The sequence below is a fragment of the Haliotis asinina genome, chromosome 6, assembly GCF_037392515.1.
Source record: "Haliotis asinina isolate JCU_RB_2024 chromosome 6, JCU_Hal_asi_v2, whole genome shotgun sequence".
Lineage (NCBI taxonomy): Eukaryota > Metazoa > Mollusca > Gastropoda > Lepetellida > Haliotidae > Haliotis > Haliotis asinina.
In genome coordinates, this window is record NC_090285.1 from 71241759 (window position 1) to 71266975 (window position 25217).

Consider the following 25217-nt stretch of genomic DNA (forward strand, 5'->3'; position numbering starts at 1 on the left):
TCCCCTGCATGTTATGTCCAGAATTAATATATTAAAATATTTCTAAAATAATTTACAATTGTGGCAGCTAGATGGTGTCTGTATAAGTCATAATCAATCAAACTGTAATTTCAACATGTCAGCCTACCCATTTATCTAACACTAAATGTTTCTTGTCTAGAGAATGCTTTCAGCCAATGAATAATATCATTCCTATCTGGTTTTCTGATTCAGATGGCAGTGACACTAAATACTAAATGAATCAATAGTGACCACCAAGCTATGATTTTATTAAATTTGCTTTTGCACATGTTAATGTTTACCTCACTACAAGTAATTCATTAATAACTTTAATTTAACACCATATCTCAATTTCCTGTATTTAATACAGGGCTGGTTACATGTTAACACTTGCAGCCTCAAACCAAATATATACTGAGGGAAAAAAATAATGGATCACCTAAAAGCTTGAGGGTTCCTTTATTTTTTTTCCATGTTTCTTCATGAGCTATGTTATACACAAGTTTTTGAAGACCTTGGTAATAACTACTTATGACCATCTCCTAAACAGCATCACATATTCATGTATGTGAATGATACCAGAAGCTATAAACTCAACAGAACTAGCATCTACTGGAAACTGAAGCCATGTGTCTACTGGTGTAGTCCAACCTACAGTTGGTTGCCTTGCTTAATGATGGAGCTGTTGATTAATGCAGTATCGGGAACGCCCAGGTCACAGTGTCAAGTGTGCTCTGACTGCATAGTTAGACATCTCTCACTCAAAACAATACATTGGTAACTATTGCAATTAGTTTTAGTCCTGATCAAATTTTTTCAGATTTATCAAAATTATGAACAGTAAATAAATAACTTGCAGTGTCTGAATATAGATTGCCTGCCACATCACTCACTGCATGTGAGGCAGTTGACTCAAAATGAGCTGAGATTCAGATAAACACCAGGATATCATGGTGAGCTGCAGCAGTATGCAAATCACCTATGTGAGAACAAGCCGTGAGCACAACTAGCCCCTATAGTCTGAAGTGATCAAATCAGGAGATCACCACAAGGGAAGTTCCACGACAATGTGTGGAAGTTGGTTCCGGCTCTGATTGGTCCAGTCTCAGTTGTCTGCTACAGCGCAGGTGACGGGGGACCACACCACATAAAGTTAATGAACACGCCAGAAGGAGGTCTGTAAGTGGAGGGACGTCTTTAGCAGCATGTGCTACTCATGTGGATAATTGTGCTGTCCCAATATTGAATGGCTTCCACTTGTACACCAGCAGCTACAGAATTATAGTAGTGAACATTATTAATGAAGGGAAGTTTCAAGCTTGCTTCTACCATCACAGTGTCATAAGCCAGTAGCCAGATGTTTGTGATCTCATAAAGCTGACGACCTGATGCCAGCATTACAGAGGCAAGTCTAGGATCTGGAGCTTGAGAGAGAATATAGTAACGTGTTTTAACAGAGGGAGATTTCATCACTGAAACACAAGGAAAAATAGCCAGTTGAAATGTCAGCTTCATCTATGTAAATGTGTTTACTTTTTCCATCCAGTGAGGAGTCAGTGAATTATACCAATCCCTGGTTATGAAGTCACTTTTCCTGTTGAAATTATGTTTTTTGTATAACTTTCAGAACTTGAACCAATATTCTGTGATGATTTTTCTGATTTTCTGTGAGTTACTGTGAATTTATCAATTAATGAGAAAAAAACAACCATTTCAAATATAGACAAAATCCCCGCGCTTCAGCATTCCATCTCATGAATCTTGCAAGATTCATAATGTCTCTCTGCCTCAAGCAGACAATCCCAAACAAGCTGTGACAGACAAACTTGAGGACTAAACAAGCAAAAAGCCTTCAACAGAGGCATGCCTGATTTATAGCCCTTATCAAGGCAGTAAACGTGCTACAGATTTACTGTGATACAGAGTCCACTCAAGTACATTGAGGGAGGGAGGGAGGGACAGCGCTGTCTGCTTCCTCCAATACGGCTTCTCCAAGTTGGACAGCTGGAACACCTGTGAGTAGGTGACATGAGCCTGTCGTCTGCAGCCACGAGGTGGTTGTTGGGAGAGCTGGGGGCCGGTGTTGGATGTACATGGAGTAACAGAACAGCCTCCTGAAGGTAGGGGAGGATACAATGTCCACTTGAACATTGTCCTTTTATAAAGAGCAGATAATTGTATATTTTGTTCATATTCTCATTAAACTGGAAAAGAATTTAATTTGATGTAATTCATAAAACATTGTATGGCAAACGATTTGCATAATTTTCTATAGAATATTCAAAATATACCATCAATTTTTTCGACTGTACAATTTTTAAAACATTTATGTGGGAGTCTGCAGTTGAGGCAATAACTAAGCAGTTGTATTAGGAGTCTTCTTCAGTATCAAATATCTGACTGATATAGCACTATATGAGGCTAAGAGGATGACAAAAGGATTTTAAATTTATCAGTAAATGCAGATAAATGCTGTTAATATTTAGTTGTGTCAGTACCATTCCATCTAGAGTAGAACTATGAAAGCATGAACTGAACTGATTATATACACTGTATGTATTCCAAATGAAACAAACCAATTCGATTTCCATATATAGCAAAACGGAAGTCGTTCGTCATGTTCCATTGGAATTAAGACATTGTTAAATATTAACAATGGCCAAATGACAGAATCAATATAAGTGAAACTGTATCTTAGGGGTAATAGCATGATGTTGTCTCTCCAGATGTGATTGTCCTCTGCTTGCTGTTGTACTCTGTGGATTCTACCTACAGCACCAGGAAGTCAGCTTTAAGGGAGCTATGTGGGGCAGATTGGAGAGCAAAGGGGTACCTATCTGGGGTAGAGTAGAGAATAAGGGACACCTGTCTGGGGTAGTGTGAAGAGTAAGGGACACCTGTCTGGGGTAGTGTGAAGAGTAAGAAGCACCTGTCTGGGGTAGTGCAGAGAATCTGCTCCTTGAATCATAGTAGACCATTCCCCTTTCATAATTCATCAGATTCATTAGTGCAAGTGGATACACATACTTGGCCACTACCTAACTCTGGGGTTCCACAACACATCATTGTACACATATGTACCCATGCTAATCTCCACTGAGAAATATCTCACTTAATGTAACTCTGATGAGCACAGATACTTAAAGATCACATATACTCTAGGGGGTCAAAATGCATAAATCACTCATTGATCGTTATATATGAAACCCCATCATTAAAACTGCACATTTCGATCTTTAATTACCTTAAATCGACCTTTTTGACAACACTGCACAATTCTCAACCGCAAAGGAAATTTCAGCCAATCAGAGCGGCGCATCTCTGTGATGTAATAGTAGGTATAAATATGACAGATATGAGGGTCTAAAAAGAATTCATCTACATTTCAGGGGTTAAACTATTTCATTTACAGGTTTGTACAAACTCGAAATCGCGAAAGCTGTTGTGAAAAATGAAAGCTATATGTTCTCACAATCTACTATCATTTAGTTTTGTCTCCTGCTTTGCCTAGTTTTCAAGTTACAACCCTTGTTTTCATAGATTCTGTCAAAATCACTTGGTGTTGCAAGGTTGTAATCCGTGTTAGGTGGTATAAACCTACATGTTATTTGTCATCATTCACTTGGTGCTCACTTAATGAATTTATAAAAGGTAAAATTAGTGGTAACGCCACTTAGATTACCAGACAAAGGCCCCTATTTGGCATTTCTTGTGTCTGGATTGATCAAAGGATCTGATTGATTAATTACGCTGATTGATTAATTACTTTTATGCAGATTTAAATGGGGGAATTGTCAAAAGGTAGTGTTTATGTATGTACATTTACTAATCTATATTGAATACACTCTGTCATGTCTGTGTCTATGTAAAAACAACACCCTTCTTTCAAAGGATTAACCACCAACACATTGATTGATTGCTCATTATTGGCTAACTAAATTACTTTTTCAAAAGAATGACGCACATTATGCAATTAGTTGCCAGGTGTGCTATCTTGGCTGACCAATGAGACTATACAGCAATGTGAAAAACCTGAAACAATACATCACATTTTCTTATGTTAGACTGTTAAAAGACGCATCTTGGAAGTCTGCAGATGAATTATATATATTACTAATTTTTGTGGTTATTGATGGATACATTCCTCGAACAAGGTATTAGCCTGACACTGCTCCTATAACTCTAATTTTAATATTTGCATTATGTGTTTGTTAAGTTGTCGTAGATTTCAACGGAATCATTGTTTTCGTCGTGAAGTGTAATGATACAGACCACATACACTAGGGCTTGTGTGCGAATTATGATTCATGTAGGCAAACTATGAAATGTCTAGATACTACATTCCTGTTATACATTCACAGATCGCTTCTTTTCATTAAGTTTCAAAATGCATACAAGTATGACTATAAACAAATTAGGATTATGAGACCAAGTATAAAGACGTATATTGACAAGTGTCTACATACTGGTGAGTGAACGTTACAAACCAAGTAAATTTAGCAAGTGAAGAAATGCATCGCGCAGTATTTTCACTTCGACCCCGACCTCGCCTATGTTATGTTACGGGTTGTGTCATGCAAACTCTTTTTGGTAATGATTCAAAGACATATTTAACTACTAGCAGAAAGTACTTTTGATCTTCTAACTTAATGAAAACAAACTATAATCTCATTAATTCAAATGGATTTGACTTCACGATTTTCAATCTTAGGATGAATGCTATTTAAGTTTCTTTAAACTTAAATAAAATTACTTTCTACTGGTATTAAAATATGTATTTTATTGATGGACAATAATATAACAGTTTCACTCTTGGAAGTGAGGTGGAGGTCAATATAACATTGCTTGCAATATAAATGTCACTTCGACTCCCACCTTGCTTCCTTTGAAGAAGTCCTTATGTTAAAAGTTGTGTCGTGCAAAATCCTTTTGGCCATGATTCAAATGCATGTTTAACTACAAGTAAAAAGTAGTTTTGAATTTCTAACTTGATGGGAACAAACCATAATCTTAATAATTCTTACAGACTTTAGCCCATGACTTCACAATTTTCAAAAATGTGAAAAAAAAGAAAGTGGTGCCCTGTCTTAGGATGAATGACTTGTAAAGTCAAAATTACTTTTCACTGGTAGTAAAATATGTATTTTATTGATGGACATTAGGATTTTACATGATATTGCTTATACCATGACAATTTCACTCTTGGAAGCGAGGCGGGGGTCAATATATTATTACTTATGATAATATTGTCACTTCGACCACAACCTCGTTTTGTGGAAGACAGCTTTATATGCATGCAAAATCCTTTGGGTCAGCAATGTGTAGTAGGCAGTCTTGATTTTATAAACTTGATGAAACTTGAACTCCATATCTTATCCTGGAGGCGTGTTAGGGGGCGAACCATCCGATTTAATATATACCACAGGCTTCCACAAAGCTCCCTTTGCACACACTAACAACCAATTTAAGCACAAACTGTGCATAGTGACACCATCACCCGACCCCAAGGAACAATTGACGGCAACACAACAATTCGGCATGTCTTTGGTGACGTCGAGAAATCAGCAAAATGACTAACTTCCTACACATTTTCTGTACAACTAACTGAAAATCGTTCGTTCTATGGCATCACTGCAGGGCTCTGGCGACAGAGTTACGTAACCTGTCTGTGGTTTCATTTGCGGGCAAGAGAGAAGCAGACTGCTTTTTAGCAACTTTTAAGCACTTGGTATTAATTAACCACAAGGTTTTCTTTAAAAAAAAGGAATGGCGTTCAGTTTATGACTAACCAGAAGGCTTTCATATGCAGTGATAAAAAGAGTACCAAAAAATTGAGTTTAGTTGTTCTTTAAGATTTGCAGAATTTCTGTCAACTGTAAACCTTTGCTCTCTTCTAAATTGCCTCCAATTCTGTACTTCATCTGGCTACAATTATATACTATGATGGTGATGATTTGTGTGAATCTGAATTCACCCTATCATTGACCCACTGCACGGAAGAAACGTTAAATAGGCCTATCATGCCATTGAAATTTATTCATACATAAAAGACATGCATTGACAGTTACTTCCCAATATATGGCAGCTCTCTGTTTGACTTGCTGGCTGTTGGGTGACTTCCCGATTTGCAGGAGATGCGTCCTTTCACTTGCCTTCACTGATGCCAGGAGTGTTGTTCTTCTCAACAATATTGTTACGTAAGTGTCTCAGTTTGGGAAGAAATCCTAGTGAGGGTGATAAAAGGAATGTTTTGTTTGTTTATATTTTCAGCACTTTTTTCAGCTTGGAAGATGGGGTGTAGTTTCAGGTGGTTAGGACTGGGAGATGGGGTGTAGTTTCAGGTGGTTAGGATTAGGAGATGGAGTGTAGTTTCAAGTGGTTAGGATTGGGAGATGGAGTGTTACTAGTTTCAGGTGGTTAGGATTATGTGGGGTGGGTATATTTGAAGTGGTAAGGTTTAGGTTGTGTGTGTGTAGTTTCAGGTGGTTAGGACTGGGAGATGGAGTATAGTTTCCGGAGGTTATGATTGGGAGATGGAGTGTAGTTTCAGGTGGTTAGGATTGGGAGATGGAGTGTAGTTTCAGGTGGTTAGGTTTGGCAGATGAAGTGTAGTTTCAGGTGGTTAGGATTGGGAGATGAAGTGTAGTTTCAGGTGGTTAGGATTGGGAGATGAAGTGTAGTTTCAGGTGGTTAGGACTGGGAGATGGAATGTAGTCTCCGGAGGTTATGATTGGGAGATGAAGTGTAGTTTCAGGTGGTTAGGATTAGGAGATGGAGTGTAATTTCAGGTGGTTAGGATTGGGATATGGAGTGTAGTTTCAGGTGGTTAGGATTGGGAGATGAAGTGTAGTTTCAGGTGGTTAGGATTGGGTGGGGGGGGGGGGGGGGTGTACATCTGTAAAACCCAATCTTCACTTTTTTATCATCAGCATTATGATTTTAACAACAAGCAGCATGTGAACAAGTTGTTTTCTCAATACCTTTATTATTAGTATCCATTAAATTTCAGTAACAGGTCTGAAGATCTGTCAAGATACATTTTTGGCTTGTGAAAACAGGTTCATTGTTAGTTATATATTTTGACACACCTGGGCCTTCATGTTTCATAACTGAAGCCCATGCAAAATGTCTGCCTCCCAAATGTCCATTTTTTCTGTTTGATCTCAGACATAATCATCCAGTATCTACCACTATATACATAATCTTCTAATATCTACCATTATATACATAATCTTCTTATATCTACCACTATATATATATAATCATCCAGTATCTATCACTATATACATAATCTTCTTATATCTACCATTATATACATAATCTTCTAATATCTACCACTATATATATATAATCATCCAGTATCTATCACTATATACATAATCTTGTTATATCTACCATTATATACATAATCTTCTAATATCTACCACTATATATATAATCATCCAGTATCTATCACTATATACATAATCTTCTTATATCTACCATTATATACATAATCTTCTAATATCTACCACTATATATATATAATCATCCAGTATCTATCACTATATACATAATCTTGTTATATCTACCGCTATATACATAATCTTCTAATATCTACCACTATATACACAATCTTCCGATATCTACCACTATATACATAATCTTTCAGTATCTACCAATAGCTACTGATGGTATACATGACAAAAGATTGACCAGTTCCAAAGACATCCTACAAATATTTTACCAGCAGAGGTGTCTAGTCAACTCAGGCAGTTTGATTGATCCATTCTGCAACATAAACACAACCTGAAACATTCAGGAAAAGTATATAAGGAAACTACTTTATACTTAAACACATGTCAACAACAAATTCCTGGGCTCCTGCAGACTGAGCCAGGTGTCAATGGAGTGTACACCTTCCTGATAAAATGTGGTGATGTGAAGCATCCACTAAGTCTGTATTGGGTGTTGCTGGTGAGTCTGTACTGGGTGTTGCTGGTGAGTCTGTACTGGGTGTTGCTGGTGAGTCTGTACTGGATGTTGCCTGTGAGTCTGTACTGGGTGTTGCTTGTGAGTCTGTACTGGGTGTTGCTTGTGAGTCTGTACTGGTTGTTGCTGGTGAGTATGTACTTGGTGTTGTGGTGAGTCTATACTGGGTGCTACTTGTGAGTGTATTGGGTGTTGCTTGTGAGTCTGTACTGAGTGTTGCTTGTGAGTCGTCTTTACTGGGTCCTGGGTGCTACTTGTTAGTCTGTACTGGGTGTTGCTTGTGAGTCATCTGTACTGGGTGTTGCTGGTGAGTCTGTACTGGGTGTTGCTTGTGAGTTTGTATTGGCTGTGGCTGGTGAGTCTGTACTGGGTGTTGCTGGTGAGTCTGTACTGGTGATACGTGTTCCCTGCAAGTGATACGTTCCTGGGTGAGGTGCAGGTGATACATGTTGCAGGCAGGTAAACCTGGTCATAAATATTTGAGCCTGAGACAGCTAGCATAATGATTGATGACATGATGTTTGAAGGAGTAAAAAAACACAACAGGAAAAATCAAATGGTAGATAACATACAAAATGGTCCATGGGTTGCAATGTCAAGAATGTGTTGTGGACAATTTGAGCAATGGTCCTGCCTGTAGCTTTACAATCTAGATATCACGAGCAGTGATTTACCACATGAGGTATGATGCCCCATTAATCCAAAACACATTTGATGACCACTTAATGTAGTTGGTTGTGGTGACAAGTACAGGGCAACAGGGACCAATGCTGGACTCACCATGTTCAAGGGGATTTATGATTATCTTGTCCTCCCGTTCATCTGCTAACATTTATGGGGAACATATAACTGATTCTTACCAGGAACTCTCATAGAGATAAAATCAGAGATTTCATTAACATGCTAATAGAACCATTAATGGCGCAGCATGTAAAAGTAGCCTCATCAAAAGCTTAAGATAGAGTAGTAGCCAGGTAAATAGTTCATATTAGATTAATAGCCTCATCAATTGCTCATTGTAGAATATCATCCCCATCAATACCTCAATGTAGAGTAGTAACCTTATCAACGGCTCATTGTGAAATAGCAGCTCATCAACAGATCATAGAACAGTAGCCCCTTCAACAGCTCACAGTAGAATAGTAGCCCCATCAATGGCTCACAGTAGAATAGTAGCCCCATCGATGACTCACAGTGTAATAGTAGAAGCCCCTTCAATAGCTCATTCGTAGCTGATTGTGTTTCTTTTACTATATTATCTTATGCTTTGACATTTTGGTTGTATAGATGAAAGACAGTGGTAAACTGCAAACCTTTAGCTTACAACACCAGCTTAAATTTCAAGAGTGAATTTTGAAAAAAATAGCACATGTACATGGACATGACACTTGAGGAATGTTTCTTGTTAATGTGGAATCCCAGTTCTCCCCAGATGCTGTACAACTTCATCACCCGGGGATCTGCATAGCCGTACCTATCTGTAATGTGTAGGGTCAACTTGAACATAAGAGACCCTTCAAAACAAACTTTCTCAAAGTAAAGACACACTTTCACAAATTTCTCAAGTTGGGTTTTGATGGACTTTCTCAATTGCCTCCCTTATCTACTTAAATCTTGAAATGAGTGTGACAAGTACACTAGAAACTCTGACTGAGGACATAGAGAGAGGAGGTGCAGAGAAAGGAGGACCACACATCTCTCATTATATTGGTATTAGCTCTGTGGGATGGCTAACTGTTATTCTTACAAAAACACACAACAGCTAGAATAGAGAAAGAACACTTTTGAAAGTCACATATGAGTGTTGTGTCTGTCAGCCCATTGAAACATCTCATGTCAAGCAAACACCACTATTTACCATCTCTCATAATCCATTCAGGTAGTTAATTATTGAATGGCGTTTGTGACAATCCTTCACAGTCCTGCCAAAAGACCGTGTATCAGAGACTCTGGCGTACAGTGTTTGCTAATGATTGAGGTAAAGCTGGTGGGATTTAACTCTGTGTTGACACTCAATGCATGTAATGCTCCCACCTTCCCTCGTTGGGGCGGCTGATTACCTTGTTGACATCTCACAAAGTGACCTGCTCAGGTGAGCTATGAAGGTATTCATTGAGATTTAACATTTTCCTCAGGTGACATTTGGACATGTATATTCATACTGTGATTTAAAATTGTCCTAAGGTGACATATGACAGGTTTTCATTGTAATCTAACATGTTTCACAGGTGGCACATGGACAGGTATTGATAGCAAGTTATGAGCTATGAGGCTATTCATTGTGATTTTACACTTTGCTCACCTGAGATAAGGACACTTATCTACTGTCATGTAGCATTTTCCTTTTTCCTTAGCTGAAAATTGGACAGATGTTCATAATGAATTATCACTTTGCTCACCTGTGATAAGGACACTTATCCAATGTGATAATTAATTGTCCTCTAACTGTTCTTCTTTAATCAACCTGAAGCCATGACAGCAGCAGCTAGAGATATCACAGCTGTAAACACTGCTGGAATATCCAACTAGGAACCTATTCAATGTCGCAATAATATTCAGGTGGATAACATCTACCCAGGTGTATAACATCTACTCAGGTGTATAACATCTACCCAGGTGTAAAACATCTACCCAGGTGTATAACATCTACTCAGGTGTATAACATCTACCCAGGTGTATAACATCTACCCAGGTGTAAAACATCTACCCAGGTGTATCACATCTACCCAGGTGTATAACATCTACCCAGGTGTACAACATCTACCCAGGTGTAAAACATCTACCCAGGTGTATAACATCTACTCAGGTGTATAACATCTACCCAGGTGTATAACATCTACTCAGGTGTAAAACATCTACCCAGGTGTATAACATCTACTCAGGTGTATAACATCTACCCAGGTGTATAACATCTACCCAGGTGTATAACATCTACTCAGGTGTATAACATCTACCCAGGTGTATAACATCTACCCAGGTGTATAACATCTACCCAGGTGTATAACATCTACCCAGGTGTATAACATCTACCCAGGTGTATAACATCTACTCAGGTGTATAACATCTACTCAGGTGTATAACATCTACCCAGGTGTATAACATCTACCCAGGTGTATAACATCTACTCAGGTGTATAACATCTACCCAGGTGTATAACATCTACTCAGGTGTAAAACATCTACTCAGGTGTATAACATCTACTCAGGTGTATAACATCTACTCAGGTGTATAACATCTACTCAGGTGTATAACATCTACCCAGGTGTATAGCATCTACTCAGGTGTATAACATCTACCCAGGTGTAAAACATCTACCCAGGTGTATAACATCTACCCAGGTGTATAACATCTACTCAGGTGTATAACATCTACCCAGGTGTATAACATCTACCCAGGTGTAAAACATCTACTCATGTGTATAACATCTACCCAGGTGTATAACATCTGCTCAGGTGTATAACATCTACCCAGGTGTATAACATCTACTCAAGTGTATAACATCTACTCAGGTGTATAACATCTACCCAGGTGTATAACATCTACTCAGGTGTATAACATCTACTCAGGTGTATAACATCTACCCAGGTGTATAACATCTACCCAGGTGTATAACATCTACTCAGGTGTATAACATCTACCCAGGTGTATAACATCTACTCAGGTGTATAACATCTACCCAGGTGTATAACATCTACTCAGGTGTAAAACATCTACTCAGGTGTATAACATCTACTCAGGTGTATAACATCTACTCAGGTGTATAACATCTACCCAGGTGTATAACATCTACTCAGGTGTATAACATCTACCCAGGTGTATAACATCTACTCAGGTGTATAACATCTACCCAGGTGTAAAACATCTACCCAGGTGTACAACATCTACCCAGGTGTATAACATCTACCCAGGTGTATAAAATCTACCCAGGTGTATAACATCTACCCAGGTGTATAACATCTACTCAGGTGTATAACATCTACCCAGGTGTATAACATCTACTCAGGTGTAAAACATCTACCCAGGTGTATAACATCTACTCAGGTGTATAACATCTACTCAGGTGTATAACATCTACTCAGGTGTATAACATCTACCCAGGTGTATAACATCTACTCAGGTGTATAACATCTACCCAGGTGTATAACATCTACCCAGGTGTAAAACATCTACTCAGGTGTATAACATCTACCCAGGTGTATAACATCTACTCAGGTGTAAAACATCTACCCAGGTCTATAACATCTACCCAGGTGTATAACATCTACTCATCTGTATAACATCTACCCAGGTGTATAACATCTACTCAGGTGTATAACATCTACCCAGGTGTATAACATCTACCCAGGTGTATAACATCTACTCAGGTGTATAACATCTACCCAGGTGTATAACATCTACTCAGGTGTAAAACATCTACTCAGGTGTATAACATCTACTCAGGTGTATAACATCTACCCAGGTGTATAACATCTACTCAGGTGTATAACATCTACCCAGGTGTATAACATCTACCCAGGTGTAAAACATCTACTCAGGTGTATAACATCTACCCAGGTGTATAACATCTACTCAGGTGTAAAACATCTACCCAGGTGTATAACATCTACCCAGGTGTATAACATCTACTCAGGTGTATAACATCTACCCAGGTGTATAACATCTACTCAAGTGTATAACATCTACCCAGGTGTATAACATCTACCCAGGTGTATAACATCTACTCAGGTGTATAACATCTACTCAGGTGTATAACATCTACCCAGGTGTATAACATCTACTCAGGTGTATAACATCTACCCAGGTGTATAACATCTACCCAGGTGTATAACATCTACTCAGGTGTATAACATCTACCCAGGTGTATAACATCTACTCAGGTGTAAAACATCTACTCAGGTGTATAACATCTACTCAAGTGTATAACATCTACCCAGGTGTATAACATCTACTCAGGTGTATAACATCTACCCAGGTGTATAACATCTACTCAGGTGTATAACATCTACTCAAGTGTATAACATCTACCCAGGTGTATAACATCTACCCAGGTGTATAACATCTACCCAGGTGTATAACATCTACTCAGGTGTATAACATCTACCCAGGTGTATAACATCTACTCAGGTGTATAACATCTACCCAGGTGTATAGCATCTACCCAGGTGTATAACATCTACTCAGGTGTATAACATCTACCCAGGTGTAAAACATCTACCCAGGTGTACAACATCTACCCAGGTGTATAACATCTACCCAGGTGTATAACATCTACTCAGGTGTATAACATCTACCCAGGTGTATAACATCTACTCAGGTGTATAACATCTACCCAGGTGTATAACATCTACCCAGGTGTAAAACATCTACCCAGGTGTATAACATCTACTCAGGTGTAAAACATCTACTCAGGTGTATAACATCTACTCAAGTGTATAACATCTACCCAGGTGTATAACATCTACTCAGGTGTATAACATCTACCCAGGTGTATAACATCTACCCAGGTGTATAACATCTACCCAGGTGTATAACATCTACCCAGGTGTATAACATCTACTCAGGTGTATAACATCTACCCAGGTGTATAACATCTACTCAGGTGTATAACATCTACCCAGGTGTATAGCATCTACCCAGGTGTATAACATCTACTCAGGTGTATAACATCTACCCAGGTGTAAAACATCTACCCAGGTGTATAACATCTACCCAGGTGTATAACATCTACCCAGGTGTATAACATCTACTCAGGTGTATAACATCTACCCAGGTGTATAACATCTACTCAGGTGTATAACATCTACCCAGGTGTATAACATCTACTCAGGTGTATAACATCTACCCATGTGTATAACATCTACCCAGGTGTAAAACATCTACCCAGGTGTAAAACATCTACTCAGGTGTATAACATCTACCCAGGTGTAAAACATCTACTCAGGTGTAAAACATCTACCCAGGTGTATAACATCTACCCAGGTGTATAACATCTACCCATGTGTATAACATCTACTCAGGTGTATAACATCTACCCATTTGTATAACATCTACTCAGGTGTATAACATCTACCCAGGTGTATAACATCTACCCAGGTGTATAACATCTATCCAGGTGTGTAACAATATCTGCATAACCCAAGCAATGCATTTGTTGGTTTAGCCACATGCATGTGACTGAAGACAAATGGGACAAAATGAAGTCCTCATTTGTATCCACGTCCAACACCTTCAGAGTGAATGGCGTATCTACAGACACATGAATGTCATTTCTACTGATGAATGGTGTATCTACAGATCAGTGAATGTCATTTCTTCATTTCTACAGATGAACGAATGGCGTATTTATACACAAGTGAATGGCGTATCTACACACGAGTGAATGGCATATCTACACACGAGTGAATGTTTTATCTACAGATGAAGGAATGGCATATCTACACACGAGTGAATGTTTTATCTACAGATGAATGAATGGCGTATCTACACACAAGTGAATGGCGTATCTACACACGAGTGAACGGCATATCTACACACGAGTGAATGGGATATCTACACATGAGTGAATGGCATATCTACACATGAGTGAATGGCGTATCTACACACGAGTGAATGGCGTATCTACAGATGAATGAATGGCATATCTACACACGAGTGAATGGCATATCTACACACGAGTGAATGGCGTATCTACACACGAGTGAATGGCGTATCTACAGATGAATGAATGGCGTATCTACAGATGAATGAATGGCATATCTACACACGAGTGAATGGCGTATCTACACATGAGTGAATGGTGTATCTACACACGAGTGAATGGTGTATCTACAGATGAATGAATGGCATATCTACACACGAGTGAATGGCATATCTACACACGAGTGAATGGCGTATCTACACACGAGTGAATGGCATATCTACACACGAGTGAATGGCGTATCTACACACGAGTGAATGGCGTATCTACAGATGAATGAATGGCGTATCTACACACGAGTGAATGGCGTATCTACACACGAGTGAATGGCGTATCTACACACGAGTGAATCGTGTATCTACAGATGAATGAATGTGATTGTTGTAATCACTGTTGTATATTATATAATTGTTGTTATCTTTAAGTATATATTATATAATAGTTGCTATCTTTAAGTATATGTTATATAATGGTTGTTATCTTTAAGTGTTTTGCTCTCAAGAAGCACCCGGGTCTGACATTCCCTGTCTGATCTGTGTGTTGTCACATGGTGAAGTGTGTGTTGACTGATGTTCACTACATACTGATGTGTGTAAGATACACAGACATGGGACCCTTGTTATCACTGTGTGTAATCACGGCAAGCAGTGATGAGGTCAGTCTGAATCCTGATAGCTTTACAAAATATCATCAATAAGTGGGGTGTTTTCCTGTGACAATCCAGCATTTGCTGATCCCACATATACCCTACAATCTGTTCAAACACTTGCTCAATGCGACACAATGTGTTTGTTTGGTTCTCATGTCTCTATTCAAGAAGTGCACATAGGAACTGTTCAAGAGAGAACAAGAGAGAGGTTGGTTGAACTGTAATGATAGCTGGTCAGGGTATTTTGTCGATTGCGTAGGAGAGAGGGAGAAAATGTTTCATTGATTTATGCTGACAGAGTTGCTGATTGTTTAGGAGAGAGTTAGAGAGTTTTTTGCCGATTGTTGAGGAGACAGGGGGAATGTGTTTTGTTGATTGTTCTGGAGATGTGTGAGCATTTTGTTGATTGTTTAGGAGAGAAGGGGACAGAGTGTTTTGATGATTTTTCAGGAGAGACATAGAGAAACTTTTGTTCATTGTTCAGGAGAGGAGAGAGTGTTTTGCTGATTGTTCAGGAGAGAAAGAGAGAATGTTTAGTTGACTGTCAGGTGAGAGAGAGTATCTTATTTATTGTCAAGAGAGAAAGTGTTTTACTGATTGGTCAAAAGAGAGGGAGAGAGTGTTTTGTTGATAGTTTAGTGAGAGAGAGTGTCTTATTTATTGTCAAGAGAGAATGTGTTTTACTGATTGTTCAGGAGAGAGGGAGAGAGTGTTTTACTGATTGTTCAGGAGAGAGGGAGAGAGTGTATTACTGATAGTTCAAGAGAGCCTGCAAGAAGGCCTGTCTGAGACATGCATCACTGGGGTAAACCCACACTCATGGTATGGTAGCTTGCCCTAAGGGCACAACTCAACACAGCGAACTGAGACACCTTACATGATGCATGCATGCATGCCCCTAGGCTTCTAGCTGTTGAGTAAAGATGAAATCAGGAGTTTTTATTCCATGCACCAAGCCTTCAGAGTATCACTAGCAATCTGTATTGAAATCACAACAGCAAAGTTCAGAACAAAACTGCAAGGTTTCTATAAAGCATAATCATCATCATACTTTTCAGTAAGTCTCTGAACAGCTAAGCCTAAAAGCCATGAAATCTTTGATCTTAGGTGTATTTTTCATAGATAATGATCTTAATTACAGTTTCTATTACCTTTTCTCATGACATTTTAGTAATAGGCTTTGAAAGGATCATTTTTCAGTTGTGTATTAAACACATACCTCTAATGATTTCCAAAAACAACATTCATTTAATTTATGAGCTAAAAATGGTATAGGTAGACAGTGTCATACACATATTGTTTACAGAGCAAAATGTCACTATTGTGTCAATGGTCACATATTTACTGTGTAAAGAGGAAAGCAACCCTACTGTGTCAATAGACACTTACTGTGTAAGGAGGAATGCAACACTATTGTGTCGACAGTCACTTACTGTTTATAGAGCAAAACATCCTAATTGTGTCGATAGTCACAAATTTACTGTTTACAGACAAAGCATCTTTATTGTGTCGATAGTCACACAACTGTGTACTGCTTTGTGTTTGATTAACAATTTGCTGCCACGACACATAATCAGCTTTCCAAAACATCATGTGAAAACAAATATTTACTGGTGTTCACAGATTTGTGAGGAGTTGGTTTCATATACAGTCTGCTCCTCTATCAGAGATGTTAGTGAGTTGGTTTTCTATACAGTCTGTTCCTTTGTGAGAGATGTGAGTGAGTTGGTTTTCTACACAGTCTGCTCCTCTGTGAGAGATGTGAGTGAGTGGGTTTCATATACAGTCTGCTCCTCTATCAGAGATGTTATTGAGTGCGTTTCCTATACAGTCCTCCTCTGTGAGAGATGTGAGTGAGTGAGTTTCATATAAAGTCTGCTCCTCTGTGAGAGATGTGAGTGAGTGGGTTTCATATACAGTCTGCTCCTCTGTGAGAGATGTGAGTGAGTGGGTTTCCTATACAGTCTGCTCTCCTCTGTGAGAGATGTTAGTGAGTGGGTTTCATATACAGTCTGCTCCTCTGTGAGAGATGTGAGTGAGTGGGTTTCATATACAGTCTGCTCTCCTCTGTGAGAGATGTTAGTGAGTGGGTTTCATATAAAGTCTGCTCCTCTGTGAGAGATGTTAGTGAGTGGGTTTCATATACAGTCTGCTCCTCTGTGAGAGATGTTAGTGAGTGGGTTTCCTATACAGTCTGCTCCTCTATCAGAGATGTTAGTGAGTGGGTTTCCTATACAGTCTGCTCCTCTATCAGAGATGTTAGTGAGTGGGTTTCATATACAGTCTGCTCCTCTGTGAGAGATGTGAGTCAGTGAGTTTCATATACAGTCTGCTCTCCTCTGTGAGAGATGTGAGTGAGTGGGTTTCATAAACAGTCTGTTCCTCTGTGAGAGATGTGAGTGAGTGGGTTTCCTATACAGTCTGCTCCTCTGCGAGAGATGTGAGCTGGTTTTCTGCACAACCTGATCCTCTATGATACATGTGTAGGATGTAACATGACCCGCAAGTCATGTTATATCCAACTTATAAACCGACCAAAGATATACTTCAGATGTAATTTCAATATTTGATACTCACTGATGACATAAACTGGGATGAGATAGGCAGCTGACATCTTGCCTTGCATGTGCTTAGTAACCTATCTTGTAGGGAACACACAGTTCACACCATGAAACAATCTCGCTCTTCACAGTGACATTTCATAGCCTAGTGGGTAAAACTGCCAAGCTGGTAAGAGAAGGGTTATGGGTTCACAACTGGGTGTTGGCCCTACATGTTGCAAATTGTCAGTAATGTGATATATTATGATCATATTCAGTGATGGCAAGACAAAGTCATATCAATCTTCAAAACAAATAATAATTCAAAGTTCAGGGGCTGAGGGACACCATTTAGATAATTACCCAAAGAAGCAAGATTGTATCAGATCTAAGGGATATTACGAGAAAAAAAGTCCCCTAAGAACAACTGAATGATGTCACTGTTGGTTTAAAAGCCCTGGTTACAAAAAGTCAAAGACCAGGGCCCATCAAGGACCACTATATCAACACTGTGGTCAAACATGGTACAAAACAATTACTGAATACATGTATTTGACAATATTAATCGCCTAGGTTTGTGTGTGAGCTGGTGAAAGTCACTATCTGAGAACTATTCACATGGGTCCTTCTAGGGAACATGGGCCCCTATTGTTGCAACATTTGTAGCCCTAAGAATTTTTGACTTTGATTGCAGCCAATGCGTTAAGAATGGGTCAAGAAGTTTGTAGGCTAAGAATGTTTCGAGAAAAACTAGTCAGGACCTGGTATTTGTCCAGGCTGCCAGGTTTCTAGCATACCGAAAGATGATCGAAGATGCTAAATGTAAGGGCTTGGAGACACTATACTCAGTGGCAGCATATGGTATTTCAGGCACAGCGTGCGTGCGTGTGTGCGTGCATGCATGTATGTATGTGCTGGATATATATGGATATGTGCGTGCGTGCGTGCGTGCGTGCGTGCGTGCGTGCGTGTGTGTTGGATATATATGGATATGTGTGAGTGTGAAGTTAAACCAAAATATTTAAATATACTAGCAAAACCTGCTGTACCACTTATTAATATGATTATATCCTGTTCTTTCTCTATTTCAGTTTAGACCTCCCACTCCAGGAAATAGGCAGGTGAGGAAGACTGTCAGATTAACACTAGCTCTGCAAGACTTGTGGAAGAAAAACCACACTAACTGAAAACAGTATTCAGGACCTTCATCAATGCTATAGTCAACTGTACACAGTCTGACTGCAGACACACATGGCAGTGAATGATCTCATGTGTCTGGACACAGACACGGCAGTGAATGATCTCATGTGTCTGGAGACAGACACGGCAGTACAGGAGGCAATATGAAGAAGCAGTAGAGGAAGTAATAACTGAAACTTTGACTCTCTGACACTAGTAATCAAACATCACAGTTTCCAAACTTTCAACCACTGAATTAAAAACAAAGCATTATGAAAAGGCATTTTTTTCGCTCACTGACTTTCAAACGTTTTTTACTGCTACTGTGTGGGGTGTACCTCTGCATGGTCCTATTGTTCCACAGCAGACTACAGGTAGATCGACCAATCAGTGCAGTTGTTGAAACTGTGCAAGAAAAAACTACAACTTCAGCCATACAAGCGAAAATTCCTGCAGTGGTGTTCAATGACAGTGTTGAGGGCCTCAAAGGCTGGGTAAGGAATTATTACAATGTGAAAAATTTAGCCAAAGAAATATCTAACCTTGAGAAAATGGTGGACAAGGTCAAGGGCGAGCTGATTATCAACACAACACCTCCAAATGTTGATGAAAATGGTGATCTTAACCTCGGCAAAAACTGCATCAGGAAATCAGATGACTCTGGAGTAGGCAAGTTCCGGGAACTTGAAAGGGGTGTGTATGTGTATTCTGCATATCTGGATGATCGGAAAAAACAGAAGTTTATTCGTTTCATCATGTTAGTTGCCAAAGATAGACGGTACAAATTCACCATGACATGTGTATTTGGGGATGGAACTGAAATGTCGACAAAACCATATGAAATGTGTGAAAATCATAACAAACAATTTGGTGGGTATATCTACTCCTGTCCCATCACAAATGGTACTCTCTGTCCTGTAAGGATAAAGACAATAGCAGGACAGAGATTAGTCTCAGTGCCAATTGTTCCTGTTACCATGGTTACAAAACCATACGAGTACGGGATCTGTATACCTCCCTTGTTTGGTAAAATCAAAGGTGATGTTCTTGTTGAGTTCTTGGAACTGTCAATGCTGTTAGGTGCTGAACATTTTTATTTTTATAATTATTCTATCACAAATGAAATGGCAGAAATTCTAAAACATTATCACTCTCGTAAACTTGTCACACTCATTCCCTGGAAGTTACCCAAAGAGGTAAGTGACAAATCTATCTGGTACCATGGTCAGCTGTTGGCTCACAATGACTGTATGTACCGTTCCATGAGCACCATGAAACACATGGCCATCAATGACGTGGACGAGTTTATAATTCCACATACTGCTGCAAAATCCTGGAAAGAATTTATTCCCGGACTCATTGGGGACAAACACTGTGGTGTTTCCTTCTCTAGTGCCTTCTTTGACCCGAGTCACGGCATCAAGCATCCGTCAGGATTACTGACCATGGGACACATGGTGAGATCACAGCAATTCAGCCATGTCCGCACCAAGGTTATGGTGATGCCGCAGCGTGTGTTTGAGGTGGGCATCCACCATATAAGTAAACAAAACGAGGAACGCTGGACACCCCAGAAGGTACATCCCGATGTTGCGTATCTCCACCACTACCGACGTTGTGTTTCTAATTACGGGATGAAGTGCACCACCACAACTGAGGACAAGACTGTGTCCAAATATTTTGAAAAACTTCAGTCAAATTTTGATAAATCAATGACATACATTGAAAACATTCTCGCCAACATTACAACACCAACACCTCCAAAAAAGAAATCAAAAAAGCGTATGTAACGCTTTCTTTTGTTTGCAATACTTTATCTTATTGACCAGACTCAATGTTGATGTGATATTTGGTTGTTTTCCTGAGTGGGTGTGCATTAGCAGTCCTTCATGGGAGTAATTATTAATCATGACATGATTCTCTGAAAGAAGACATACACATGATATCATTTTCTTAACTTCAAGATTACTCTGTCAAAATAACAACTAGTCACACGTTGAAAAAAGTTGAAACTGTCTGAATGTCTTTCAGGTATGTTTGTCTCTTGAATTTAAATTTGAATCAAATAAAAACACCTATTCATCCCAAAATATTAAATGTTTTTCAATAGCTGCCTCTGTCATAAAACAAACATTGAAATTAGTCTAGCAGACACAGGATATGTTTCAATACAACCTTTGACTTGTAGTGCTGGAGATTGTCTCACATAAGATGTAACAGTAAATAATTTCAGTTCCTCCTTTCACTGTGAAGGTCACAATAATGAGTAAATAAATATACCTTTCAAACAAGTACTGTCAATACTGTTAAATACACTTGATGTCATATTAACTTAATGCATTCCACATGTATGTTTCCTGTCTTCTACAGTATGAAATGTGTCATCCATCAATGTCAGAAATACTCAATTCTCATCTGATTCAATATTTTGTAAATTGGTGTAAAAGTTACTCTCAGAAACATTCTTGTTCAGTTCACTCCTGTTCAATATGTTCTTGTTCAGTTTACTCCTGTTCTACATGTTCTTGTTCAGTTTACTCCTGTTCTACATGTTCTTGTTCAGTTTACTCCTGTTCTACATGTTCTTGTTCAATACAATTTCTCTTTTGCATCACGATATGTATACTACCTTTCTTACTTTCACTAATATATTGATGTTTCACCTGTTAAACATTTCCAGTTGTTAGTAAAACAAACATATCTTCTTTGTTCAATCTGACCTTGCACTAGAACAGATGTTGAAGAATACTTCAAAACAGATATAACACAGTCAGTACTTTGGGGAAATGAATTCTCGAATAATTTATCTTTAATCAGGAGAAATATTGTTGTCAAAACTTAACAAACTGGATGTGTGGCTACAAGTGGAAAGAAATCAGACAGTTGTTGAGGACAAGTAAGGATACTACGTCCCAGCTGGCTGGCTATGTCTCCTCAGTAATGGCAGCCCCCATCAGGACCAGTTTAACAATGGCTCGATCACTAGATGTTGTCAGGGCACTGGGAACCCAGGAAGACCTGTTAGTGAGGTCTGGTAGGAATTCACAATTAAAGAACTACTGGTCAAGACTTATTGAACAGGACTGACCAAATCGTTGTAAGTGTTGTGACATAGACCAGCATATGTTGCAGTAAGACTGCTTTCTGCACATGGTCTGTGGTGATCTGCTGGTGATGACCTCACCTTGCTCTGCTGCATGACAATCAAATAAAGCATCTATGCAGATCTCAGTGTTCATATCAGAAACAATGTCAAATAAATGTTGTTTATGTCTTAGCTTAAGGACTTGACAAATTATGTTTTGCAGGTACCTTGTTGCACATAGTGAGTGCAGTATATTATTTTCACCAATATTATTACCACAGTTTGAGGCATGTAATGATGTTCTTCGTAACTAACAAAAGAGTGATACCCCACTTGTCACCTGGAATGATCTGCTTTGCACTGAGATCACTTGCTGGAGCAGGCTCTTGTAGCTACCAGGAACACTGCTGCAGAAACACAGCAGAACACAGTTCAAACTTTCTTTCAACTTTAACCAGTAAAGACTCAATGATGTTATCCTCTCTGTCAACAGCACTGGCTCTTACATTACCTAGCCCTCAGCCCCTCCCTTCCTGGACTTACTGTCCCTCTACTTCACAGCCCTCATCCACTCCCTTCCTGGACTTACTGTCCCTCTACTTCACAGCCTTCATCCACTCTGTTCCTGGACTTACTGTCCCTCTAGATCACAGCCTTCAGCCCCTCCCTTCCTGGACTTACTGTCCCTCTACTTCACAGCTTTCAGCCTCTCCTTTCCTGGACTTACTGTCCCTCTAGTTCACAGCCCTCAGGCACTCCCGTCCTGGACGTACTGTCCCTCTAGTTCACAGCCCTCAGCCCCTCCCGTCCTGGACTTACTGTCCCTCTAGATCACAGCCTTCATCCACTCCCTTCCTGGACTTACTGTCCCTCTACTTCACAGCCTTCATCCACTCCCTTCCTGGACTTACTGTCCCTCTACTTCACAGCCTTCATCCACTCCCTTCCTGGACTTACTGTCCCTCTACTTCACAGCCTTCATCCACTCCCTTCCTGGACTTACTGTCCCTCTACTTCACAGCCTTCATCCCCTCCCTTCCTGGACTTACTGTCCTCTACTTCACAGCCTTCATCCACTCCCTTCCTGGACTTACTATCCTCTACTTCACAGCCTTCATCCACTCCCTTCCTGGACTTACTGTCCCTCTACTTCACAGCCTTCATCCACTCCCTTCCTGGACTTACTGTCCCTCTACTTCACAGCCTTCATCCACTCCCTTCCTGGACTTACTGTCCCTCTACTTCACAGCCCTCATCCACTCCCTTCCTGGGCTTACTGTCCCTCTACTTCACAGCCCTCAGCCGCTCCCTTCCTGAACTTACTGTCCCTCTACTTCACAGCCCTCATCCACTCCCTTCCTGGACTTACTGTCCCTCTAGATCACAGCCCTCATCCACACCCTTCCTGGACTTACTGTCCCTCTACTTCACAGCCTTCAGCCACTCCCTTCCTGGACTTACTGTCCCTCTACTTCACAGCCTTCATCCCCTCCCTTCCTGGACTTACTGTCCTCTACTTCACAGCCTTCATCCACTCCCTTCCTGGACTTACTGTCCCTCTACTTCACAGCCTTCATCCACTCCCTTCCTGGACTTACTGTCCCTCTACTTCACAGCCTTCATCCACTCCCTTCCTGGACTTACTGTCCTCTACTTCACAGCCTTCATCCACTCCCTTCCTGGACTTACTATCCTCTACTTCACAGCCTTCATCCACTCCCTTCCTGGACTTACTGTCCCTCTAGATCACAGCCTTCATCCACTCCCTTCCTGGACTTACTGTCCCTCTACTTCACAGCCTTCATCCACTCCCTTCCTGGACTTACTATCCTCTACTTCACAGCCTTCATCCACTCCCTTCCTGGACTTACTGTCCCTCTACTTCACAGCCTTCAGCCACTCCCTTCCTGGTCTTACTGTCCCTCTACTTCACAGCCTTCATCTGCTCCCTTCCTGGACTCACTATCCTCTACTTCACAGCCTTCATCCACTCCGTTCCTGGACTTACTGTCCCTCTAGATCACAGCCTTCATCCACTCCCTTCCTGGACTTACTGTCCCTCTACTTCACAGCCCTCATCCACTCCCTTCCTGGACTTACTATCCTCTACTTCACAGCCTTCAGCCACTCCCTTCCTGGACTTACTGTCCCTCTAGATCACAGCCTTCAGCCCCTCCCTTCCTGGACTTACTGTCCCTCTACTTCACAGCCTTCAGCCTCTCCTTTCCTGGACTTACTGTCCCTCTACTTCACAGCCCTCAGCCACTCCCTTCCTGGACGTACTGTCCCTCTAGTTCACAGCCCTCAGCCCCTCCCGTCCTGGACTTACTGTCCCTCTAGATCACAGCCTTCATCCACTCCCTTCCTGGACTTACTGTCCCTCTACTTCACAGCCTTCATCCACTCCCTTCCTGGACTTACTGTCCTCTACTTCACAGCCTTCATCCACTCCCTTCCTGGACTTACTGTCCCTCTACTTCACAGCCTTCATCCACTCCCTTCCTGGACTTACTGTCCCTCTACTTCACAGCCTTCATCCACTCCCTTCCTGGACTTACTGTCCTCTACTTCACAGCCTTCATCCACTCCCTTCCTGGACTTACTATCCTCTACTTCACAGCCTTCATCCACTCCCTTCCTGGACTTACTGTCCCTCTAGATCACAGCCTTCATCCACTCCCTTCCTGGACTTACTGTCCCTCTACTTCACAGCCTTCAGCCACTCCCTTCCTGGTCTTACTGTCCCTCTACTTCACAGCCTTCATCTGCTCCCTTCCTGGACTTACTGTCCCTCTACTTCACAGCCTTCATCTGCTCCCTTCCTGGACTTACTGTCCCTCTAGATCACAGCCCTCAGCCACTCCCTTCCTGGACTTACTGTCCCTCTACTTCACAGCTTTCAGCCTCTCCTTTCCTGGACTTACTGTCCCTCTAGTTCACAGCCCTCAGCCACTCCCTTCCTGGACGTACTGTCCCTCTAGTTCACAGCCCTCAGCCCCTCCCGTCCTGGACTTACTGTCCCTCTAGATCACAGCCTTCATCCACTCCCTTCCTGGACTTACTGTCCCTCTACTTCACAGCCTTCATTCACTCCCT

The 25217-nt window shown here is 40.5% G+C and overlaps 1 protein-coding gene across 4 annotated transcripts in view; it reads left to right on the forward strand.

Annotated features, from left to right (window-relative positions):
* LOC137287579 (beta-1,4-galactosyltransferase galt-1-like) overlaps nucleotides 1–22313 on the forward strand; it is a 30061-nt gene extending 7748 nt beyond the window's left edge. Inside the window, exons 1-4 of one of the 4 annotated variants that reach the window (XM_067819947.1) lie at nucleotides 1016–2120; nucleotides 2727–2829; nucleotides 6086–6197; nucleotides 18949–22313. In XM_067819947.1, coding sequence (XP_067676048.1) covers nucleotides 19309–20826 — 1518 coding nt within the window. In that variant the 5' untranslated portion in view covers nucleotides 1016–2120; nucleotides 2727–2829; nucleotides 6086–6197; nucleotides 18949–19308 and the 3' untranslated portion in view covers nucleotides 20827–22313. Of the gene's footprint in view, nucleotides 1–1015; nucleotides 2121–2726; nucleotides 2830–6085; nucleotides 6198–18948 lie in introns of those variants that run through there. The other 3 variants (XM_067819948.1, XM_067819949.1, XM_067819946.1) reach the window with 3 other exon arrangements.
* Nucleotides 22314–25217: the final 2904 nt, after the last annotated feature.